At 48.3% G+C, this 10338-nt stretch overlaps 1 protein-coding gene across 1 annotated transcript; it reads left to right on the forward strand.

The window, feature by feature from the left end:
- The first annotated feature begins 4942 nt into the window (after positions 1–4942).
- Positions 4943–10032, forward strand: LOC112972141 (keratin, type II cytoskeletal 5-like). The gene is made up of 9 exons (XM_026078256.1): positions 4943–6181; positions 7010–7230; positions 7809–7869; positions 7977–8072; positions 8196–8360; positions 8492–8617; positions 8993–9213; positions 9336–9370; positions 9620–10032. The coding sequence occupies exons 1-9, from the start codon at positions 5516–5518 to the stop codon at positions 10030–10032; spliced, it is 2004 nt and encodes a 667-aa protein (XP_025934041.1). The 5' UTR covers positions 4943–5515.
- Positions 10033–10338: the final 306 nt, after the last annotated feature.

Raw genomic sequence — 10338 nt, forward strand, 5'->3', positions numbered from 1 at the left:
CAGGAGGAGAGGCAGCAGGAAATGCTGGGGGGGGGATGCAGCTCCCCATGGCACATAGGGAAGCATTGCCTCCGTTCCCCCCCCACCATCTCAGGGCAGTTGGGTTGCAGTGCGCCGGGCATACTGCAGTCACATCTCCTGCTTGCAGGACAGGTAAAGGATGGGATATTAAGACAGCTATGGAGTTTAGGGACCCAACCCCCAGTGGTTCAGCAGGCAATTTGGACCAATATCTCAGAAACCTAGGTGTTCAGTAAAGCTGAAGTACCTGCAGGGTTTCTAAGGAGGCAATGACTGGGCACCAGCTTTGTTTGCAGGTGCATTTGGGAGTATTTCCCTAAATACCTTTTTGTGACATCTCTTTTCCTAACAGGATATGTACCGGCAACCCAGTGAGTGTAGGTAAGTCTACGAAGCATTCCCTTTGTTTCCTTATAAGTCTTAAAAGCTTCTAAGTTTCCTTGTAAGTGCCGAGCTGTGAGCCTGCTCGGGGGGTGACTGAACCTGTTTTTCTCTCGCAGCTGTGGTCAGCGGTGGTGGCACAGTAGGAGAGTGCAGAACCCTATCTGGAATCGGAGGCAAATGCACAGTGAAGACAGGAGGGGTCAGTTCCGGATTAGGAGTGGTTTCCTCCTTCGGTGTTGGCGGCACCGGATTTAGCGCCCGCAGCGTAGACTGCCTGCCCAGAGTGGGGGGCGGATTTGGGGCGAGGAGCGCGGTGAGCTGCGTGGGTCGGGAAGTGATCTCCGGGGCGGATGCGGTGCAGTGCTCCCCCGGCGTGGCCAACCTGGGAAGCGTCGTGTGTGCCGGTGTGGAGCAGTGCAACCCGGGAGGTGTCATCATTCCCGGGGCGGGGGTCTGTGCCACTGGGAACAGGTACAATACAGCCATGCGTGTAGTCAGAACAACCCGGTAGAGTCCGGAGAGGAAAAACACATCTTATTTTAAAATAATCAGCATTTCTGCAATAAAACAGTATTTCCCTACCTTCTAACAGCTATAGGAATCACACAACCATGCAGTGCCCATGCCCACACAATTAGGAGACTAGCAGCTCTGCCAAAAACTATTTGCATGACCCAAACTGCCTTCTCTTGCCCAGCCCTCTTGGGGGAAATTTACTCCCAAGATCTCAAACCAGTGAGATTTTCATTTCAGAGAGCCCATAGCTGTGTTCACACATTATCTCAGCTCTTAAATCAGCCTTCTCTGCTAGATTCCTTTTCGCCAGGGATGTTCTTGTCACATTTTCCCTAGCACAGCTATTGCAAAAGGACGAAAAATTTGGTCATTCCAATTTCAGAAAGAAAAGACGCATCTTAATTCTCCAAGATGAAGCTGCAGCTATTATTTAGCTTCCTTAATGACAGCAGAAAATCCAATTTTTCCTGTTAATGACAGGGTTGGTAAGGGTTATGCAAATTGGTCCAAGTTGTTACACCAAGTTTGGTAGAGCATGTTTTAATTACAAACCGACGAGCACCTTATATTTCTGTAGTTAAATGCATGCGTTGTTTTTCCTGTGTGTGTACTAGTTAGACAGATTTGATGCTTTTAATGTATAAGTGAACAGTTGATTATCTTCCGCTTATTATCCACAACGCCAAACTTTCAGCTGTACCTTCAATAAACTACATGCATAATTCATGCTTTGTCTCTTGGGTTTTATTTCCCTCCATGGTATTACAAAAGCATAGATATTTTCTTAAACGTAAAATCCTAAATGGGTGTGGTTTGTACCCAGCAAGAATCAGAGTTTTGACAAAGTTTTCAGAAACTTTGTCTGCTCTCCTTGCTGATGCGCTTTTGCATACCTTTACTCCATCCAGAAATGAGTGTGGCCACAAGGAAGTCTGGAAACACAGAGTTAACCAGGAAATGTAACTGATTGTGGGATCCACAGCTCACTCGGGATCTCTCCCAGTGTTTGGGATCTCTGGAGGCAGAACAAAGAAAGCAGTCAGGCTCTTGTTTAAAGAAATCAGTGGGAACCAGCTCAGGTAGTAAAAGAAAAAAATCCCAAACCCCATCCCTGAAACCCTCTAACAAAAGTAGGCGCATTTTAAAACAAAATAAGTATTCCTTTCCAAAACATAACATCGGGCTCTTTCTTCTTTAAACACTTCCATCTGCTTTAAAACACATGAACCTACACTAACATCAGTGTGCACAGGAATTAAACAGAAGTCCCCCATGAACATCCCTTGCAGGGAGGGGAAAACCCCGCTCCCACCAGTCGAGGTGATCAACAGTGGTGGTGGTGAGACTCCACGTGCCACGTGGATTAGAGACGGCTGCTGAGACGGGGCCAAGCTACATTCACGTCCTTGGCACTTGCACTTCCTACCACCATGCCCCGCGAAATGCTCCCCAGTGCATGGCTGTGAAGGGCTTGCCCCAGGGAGTCCTGCGTCACAGCTGGAGGCACATCTGGATCCTGGGAAAACCAGCCGCGTCCCACCTAGCAGCCCTGCCGGCTGCTTTCCTCCCACTGCTCGTGTGGGCAAGGCCTGAAAGCCCCGAGTCAGCCTCGCTCTGAATCGTCCTTTGGAGAAACCTGTCTCCCCCCACCGTGTCTGGAAGCAGCCCGGGGTGTGGGTGGGTAATTTTTGTGCAGTGGGCACAAACTGAAACACAGACACTTCCATCTTAACATGAGGAAAAACTTTTTCACTGTGAGGGTGACAGAGCACTGGAACAGGTTGCCCCGAGAGGTGGTGGAGTCTCCTTCTCTGGAGATATTCAAAAGCCGCCTGGATGCAATCCTGTGCAATGTGCTCTAGGTGACCCTGCTTGAGCAGGGGGGTTGGACTAGATGATCTCCAGAGGTCCCTTCCAACCTCAGTGATTCTGTGATTCTGTGTGATTCTGTGATTCTGTGATTTAGCCCGTTAATATACACTGAGGATGGGGTATCATAATTTATTCCCTGACTTCCCACTCCACTTCCTAGACTTCCCTGCTGACTCACCGCTTGCCTCCCTGTGTCTTTCTCTGCTGGCTGGAGAATAAGCTAAATAACCCTGTCTGGCTCAGCCTGTCCACGTCGGCGGGATGGTGATGAATCCATTGCTGGTTCCCCTCGGCTGAGCATCTGCCTCCGCTGCTCTCCCATCACAGGCTGCACAGAGCATGGTGGGTTTGGGCTCCCCATGTCTACAGGGCTTTTCTGATGGAAAGCAAGACGGTTTAGTGTGTGCGAGCCTCAGGTACCAGATGGTTAATTATTTTTAATAAGCAACATGCCTTAGCACCACTGTCTGGGCCAGGGGTGTGTGTGAAGTCCCCCATGGATCAGCCCTTGTGGAGAAAGCAAAATTTGGGTTTCCCACCCACCCGGAGAGGATGTCTTTTGCCATGGTTATCTTCAGCTTTTCTGTCCCAATGCATATGATTTCGACTGTCTCATTTGTATGTAAATAACAAGCAGAAACAGCCAGACAAAAAGCTCTCAGTGCCACAACAGCAATTATTTATGTTGATCATCACCTACCTGCAAAACAATAACTGCACACCAAAAACCAGCCGGCTCCCCAGGGTACCAAAGCAGCCAAGCAGCTCTCATGCCTGGCTCTTTCTGGTAAAACACCTTTAATCCTCCCTGCCCTTCTCAACCCCCAACTATTGCAAAACCCATGGTTTTTTGCTGTCTGCCTGAAGATGATCATGTAGATCAGGCTGTTTTGGAAAGAAAGGCCAGGAGCAAGCTCCAGACTGAGGACTTTTTGGGGTAGTTGGGGCCCAAGCAGGCTCCGAGGGCCAAATCCTGCTGGGCACCACTCTGAACATGTATTTGCATGGTTCCTCGGAGTCTAGCAGAGCTGATCTGATCGGCCAGAGGTGTGTGAAAGAGCCACATCTGCCTCTGGGTGCGAGCCCGGGAACCCCAGCCCGCCCTAGCGGCTCCCTGCACGCAATAAACCAGTCAGGTACAGAAATTGCACGTTTTCACCCCAGCCTTTGCATCGCTTGCATACCTTGTGGTCAGTGGGTTGAAGAAAGAAGAGTGTGGGAGGCTAAAATGACAATTCCCCCTGTCTTGTTGGCAACCACACCCTTAATCCCATTATATTCATTCAGCTCTAATATCTGATCCAAACCCGTCTGTCAGCTTTGGGACAATCTGCCTTTTTTGGGGTCACGAAAGCACGAAGACAATCTCATTTTCCCATCGCGCCCGGGCTTTGCATTTTATGCAAACAATCAAGGCAATATAAGTTCATGAATTTCAGCCTGGGTAGATTTAGCCCAACATTTTCCAAAGAGAAGCAAGCCAATTTGTGCCAGCTGGGTATTTGGCACTGCAGTGGGAAATTCGATTGGCCCGACTCTCCTGGTTTGAGTCTGACTGGCAGCGTTTCTGCAGGGTTAATCATATATTTGGGCTTCTAGATTCAGTAGAACATGAAGCATCTGCTTAATTTTTCTTCCAGAGATGCCAGTGGGACTTTAGCTTGTACTTAATGTTTTTTCAGCACTCAAGCACATGAATGTATTTCAAAGAACGTGTAGAGTCCTGTCCTGCAAATATGTAGGCATATATTGAGCTCCAGTCATGTGCACAGTGCAGGCAATGCCACCAGGATACCAAAATGCTGATAGGGAACCGAGATCTTAAATACGCAGAATAAAATACTGTAAACATCACAATTCCACAAAGTCTGAGAGGCCAGGAATGCCACCACACCCTGTTGTCTTTGCCCTTTTTCTCAGGAACTTTAATATTAACAACTGATCGTGCCATCAGTTGGCTGGAGATCAGTGCAACGACCATCTCTGGGTAGGTTGGAGGTGCCCTCTGGAGATGCTAATCTCTCCAGAAAGGCAGCCTAGAAAACCTGCCAAAGACTAAATACCTGATTTTAAACAGCCAGAATTTAAGTGAGATGTCACCTACATATAGTGTCTCAGAGGCAAATCATGGACCAGCACCTCATGGCACTAAGTATTGAAACAGCTCAAAAAGACAGTCTCTGCCTAACAAATGCAAACAGTCAACAGGCAGACTGCTCTTTGCCTTCAGGCCAAGAAACCCACAAAATATTTTTGTTCAGATTTAGCAATTTCAGTCCCGCTGCCTTCCATTCAAATGAATTTAGAGAAATGCCCCGCTAAGCTCTGTAGTGATCTGTTGCCAATATCCACAGATATATTCCTCTTTCTCACCTTTTTTGGGGGGGTCCTGAATCTCTGCAAGCATACAGAGACTTTGCATTATGGCTGAGCTCTCACTGCCAGAAATCAGGGAGTTATGTAACTTTTCTAGCTGAGCAGATTCACACCAGCTCCAATAGGTGTGTTTGAGTGCAATCAGTGTTTAACAAGTTCAGTGAGACAGCTGGCTGCCTGGCACGTCAAAACCATGAAGGCACTAAATTGATCTCTTGAATTCCATGCAACCAAGCCCAGATCCCCAAAGGGATAAAAAGGCCATGCCACGCTCTCTTCCATCAGAGAGCTGCACTCTCCCAGTCTGCTGCTTCTTCACTGTGCTGGGCTGTTACCTCCTACTGCAATGAACCGGCAAACTTACAGCATGAGAGCTGGAGGTGGAGGCAAAAGTTTCAGCGCTGCCTCAGCTATTATTCCAAGTAGCAACAGGGCTAGCTTTTGTTCAATATCTATGGCACGATCTGGAGGAGGTGGAGGTGGTTTTGGAAGGCTCATTGGAGGAGGTGGCGGCGGTGGCAGTTGTGCTGGTTTTGGCAGCAGGAGCCTCTACAACCTTGGTGGTACCAAGAGAATTTCCATTGGTGTTGGAAGCAGCTTCCGGGCTGCTTTTGGAGGTGGAGCTGGTGGCGGCTCTGGCCTGGGAAGTGGCGGAGCTGGTGGTGGTCTTGGACTTGGTCTTGGCAGTGGAGGTGGCGGTGGTGGAGGATATGGCTTTGGTGGAAGTGCTGGTGGGCTTGGTTTTGGTGGCGGACATGGAGGTGGTGGAGGCTTTTGCTTTGGTGGAGTAGGTGGACTGGGAGGATTCAGCGGAGGGCTGGGTGGTGGCAGAAGTCCGGGAGGATTTGGTGTTGGCCCACCTGGAGTCGGTACAATCCAAGAAGTGACCGTCAACCAGAGTCTCCTGGCACCCCTGAACCTGGAGATTGATCCAAACATCCAGCAGGTGCGAAAAGATGAGAAGGAGCAAATCAAGACCCTCAACAACAAATTTGCTTCTTTCATTGACAAGGTGAGATTTCTGCCTAAAGTACCACCTAATTGTGATAGAGAGGGAGTGAGACAGTCTCCTATCTACAAAATATGACTCCATAAATCTTCATTCTATTGTATATTTCCTACATGCATGTCTTAATTAAAGTAATTGAAAGAGAACATACTTCTAAACAGTTACAGGACTAGACATTGGAAACTAGTAACAAGAGGATTAGATTTGGGTTTTGTGTCTGAGAAACAAGATATATTAGCTCAAATGGAGTAAGCCAATTCCAGGTCCAGACCTAGCTGCTGAAGAACTAACCCAGCTGTCTCTATTTGGTATCACAGCAGAGGTGATATATCCAGTTTTATTGCCTGTGAGCTAAAGTCCTTTGCCCATTGACTTGTTAAGTCCTTTCTTGGCTTTTACTTGGATAAAGACTTTAAATGGAGTACATATGAGCAAAAGGAAGGGCAATTAAGTACTTGTCTTTTAACCTGTAGTACTCAAATCTTAGCTTAAAGAAGGAAGATAAATATCACTTATAAAGAAGGGAAAACTGAAGGATGTTGAAGAAAGCAAATGATGAAATAGCTGAACCCACATTTTCTAGTGATTGCTCATTAACTTGCTGAATTAAATTGCCTCTAAATAGAACTGCCCACTGATGTCAGATTTGCTTAGCTACTGGATGGGTTCACATAGACCTAGATAATCTGGAGGATATATACAGCTGGACTTACTGGTCTTGGTTTGGGATTCCCTTGGTTTGTACCATCCGTCTGTCTCAGGTACTGATTCTGTCTGTCAGCACGCTCATAGGTATATTTCGCTAAATACCTTCTGCTTCCCAATGCTCAGGTTCGCTTCCTGGAGCAGCAGAACAAGGTGCTTGAGACCAAATGGACCCTCCTGCAGGAGCAGGGTCAAAAAAACAATACAGGCAAAACCAACATGGACCCACTCTTTGAGGCTTACATCAACAACCTGAAACGGCAGCTGGCCAGCCTGCTGAACGAGCGGGGACGCATGGATGGGGAGCTGAAGAACATGCAAGACCTCGTTGAGGATTTCAAGAACAAGTGAGCGCCTGTTTAATAACACATCCAGGCACCCCACGGTGAAACAGGATGCAAATGGTTCAGTTTAGCACTATGCAGTAGGATTAATCTCACTTAAATTTAGCTTTTCCAAGGTCAAATGTCTAGTCTGAGATATTCATCAAACCTTCTAAGGTAGACAGTGGAAGGAGACAAGTATCTCCAGTCCAACACAAGTTACCTAACTAATCACCCTCTAAGATACAGCTCTCATAAGGTGCCTTTCCCTGCAGAGCCCCCCCAGCAGGAGAAAGGTGGTCCATCAACATTTTTCCAATCAGCAAAGGCAGTTTCAGCCAGAATAAAAGTTTGTGATGACATTTGCAAAGGAAAACCATTTAAACAGACTGCTTTACCTTCCTTGTTCCATCTGCATTATGCCAAAACGTCTTGTTTCAACCCCTTGAGAAAAGAGACACTCATAACTTTGAGCAGGGCAGTCTCCAAGAGGTTGATCTGCAAATCCTATTCCCAGCCCAGATAATCTTGCAGTCCTACCTGTACAACTTTTCCTGCTTACCAAGATGTGATCCAGCGCATCTTTCCTTTCATCCCTGTAGATACGAAGAGGAAATCAACCGGCGCACAGTAGCGGAGAATGAATTTGTGGTCCTTAAAAAGGTGAGTGAGATGGAAGGTGTTACGGATGCGGAGCTTAGCCAGTTCTTGGTTGAGCCAAAGACGAGGTACCAGATGCTGCAGATGTCATTGTGGTTGCTGTTTTCCAGGATGTGGATGCTGCCTACATGATTAAGGTGGAGCTTGAGGCCAAAGTGGATGCCCTGACTGATGAACTTAACTTCCTCCGAGCCCTCTATGATGCGGTACAGATCCTCTCCCCTGATTTCTGTCCTGCTGTCACCCCCTAGACAGTGCCTGCCATCATCATTCATGGCATTTGAAAAGGTAAGTGCAGGAGGCCCATGACCCTGTGTGCTTCCTCCCAGGAGCTGGCTCAGCTCAGTGCACAGGTGTCCGACACCGCTGTCATTCTGTCAATGGACAACAACCGGGACCTGGACCTCAGCAGCATCATAGCTGAAGTCAAAGCTCAGTACGAAGACATTGCTAACAGGAGCCGGGCAGAGGCTGAGGCTTGGTACCAAACCAAGGTGAGCAGATCTGTAGATGCCATGGATGCATTTCTGCAAAAAAACTACCGTTGTCCCTATGTGAAGAAGTTTAATTAACATCCTGACTACCTGGACATCTTAGACTGTTCACTCTTCTTTCCAAACTTCAGTTTGAGGAGCTGCAGGCCACCGCTGGGAAGCACGGAGATGACCTGCGCAATACAAAGGGAGAAATCTCAGAGCTCAGCCGACTGATCCAGCGAATCCGGTCAGAGATAGAGAACATGAGAAGCCAGGTAGGACTGGCAAAAAGAGCCCACAGAGCCCCATTCCGCAATCCCTTAGTATCACAGCTCTGCTATCTGCCACTGTCGTGCCATTCAGGGACTTCAGCACCTCTACACTGTGACATGCTTCATGGAAGCATGTTGAATTTCCTCCAGAAAGGGGTACCACTTTATATCCTCAGCCCACGTATCATATAACTCTTTCTAGGCTGGCATTTCAACTCCAGCAGTGTTGTGTAGGCTGCAGAGTTAGCTATGGATTAATGATCTCAGTCATAATCATTGTTCATTAATAGTCAGGCCAAAATGGTTTTATTCCTTGGGTGATTCTTGCCCACAAACAAAAGCAGCAATTAGGAAGAGTCCCATTTCCTCCCCTTGCAGTGTGCCACCCTGCAGACAGCCATCGGAGACTCCGAGGAGCGCGGGGAGCTGGCCCTCAAGGATGCTAGGGCAAAGATGATTGAGCTGGAAGACGCCCTGCAGAAAGCCAAAGCCGACATGGCCCGGCAGCTCCACGAGTACCAGGAGCTCATGAACATCAAGCTGGCCCTGGACATTGAGATTGCTACCTACAGGAAGCTGCTGGAGGGAGAGGAGAGCAGGTGGGAAAAAAATCCCTGTAGCAGTAAGAATAGAGACAATCGCACTCTCCCTGCAAGCAGGTCGTTCTCCCCGCCTGCCCTCTTCATTTGCACTAACCTTGCCTTTTTTTGCCCCCCAACAGGCTGAGCGGAGAGGGACTGAACCCCATCGGCTACTGTAAGTATCACAGCCCTCGTCTTGTCTTGGGTCCATTGGGAACAGAGTCTGCAGGCAACCTTGGGAAAAGGGCGATTTGGGCCAATTGCTCCAAAAAAGACATTCAGAACCTACCACAAACATTAGTGGCTTGTACAGGGGACAGAAGTCAGGTTAAATTCCTATGGGTCCAGGACCTGATTATGGTCCTTTCTGGAACTGGGTGATTGCCACAGCAGATGTCTGACTCTCTGGTTGTTTTTCTTGCAGCTGTGATCAGCTCCAGCTCTGGCATGGCTGGCGGAGGAGGAGGATTTGGTGGACTGAGTCTAAGTGGAGGAGGTGGCGGAAGCAGTTTCGGTCTTGGAGGAGGCGGTTGTGGTGGAGGCTACAGCTTTGGAAGTGGAGGACTTGGTCTCGGAGGTGGTGGTGGTGGTCTCGGAGGTGGATATGGAGGAGGAAGTGGTCTTGGCCTGGGAGGAGGCAGCAGTCTTGGCATCGCAAGTGGTCATGGCTACGGAGGAGGAGGAGGAGGTGGCAGCGGGCTGAGCACCAGTGGAGGGAATTTCAGCTCTGGAAGTGCAAAAGGCACCAACCCAGGTGTGAAAATCATCTCCAAAACTTCCTCCAGCAAAAAAAGCATAAAAAGCCAAAGCCTGAAGAATGCTGTGCAGCCCGAGTAAAACCAACATGAGACCCTCCACAAAACCAGCACTCCTGCATCACTCCTGCACACCTCCATCCCTCGCCTGCCCCTGTTCCTGCTCCTCACACTGTAGTTGTTAAGCATTTGGGTCCCAATCCAGGAAAAGCAGTGGAGCACACACTAAGCAGATTTCTCAAAGGACCTGAAACAGGTTTAAAAGGAAAACACAGGACTGGGTGATTTTCTGATTGGGGAATGGGAGGGTTTTGGGGTTGCTTTTTCTTTAAATGAGGCTGAGCAGCTTGTTTGTAGTTGCAGCTAGCTGTCCAACATCAGCTAATGC

This window comes from Apteryx rowi, unplaced genomic scaffold (assembly GCF_003343035.1).
Source record: "Apteryx rowi isolate R43461 unplaced genomic scaffold, aptRow1 scaffold_475, whole genome shotgun sequence".
Lineage (NCBI taxonomy): Eukaryota > Metazoa > Chordata > Aves > Apterygiformes > Apterygidae > Apteryx > Apteryx rowi.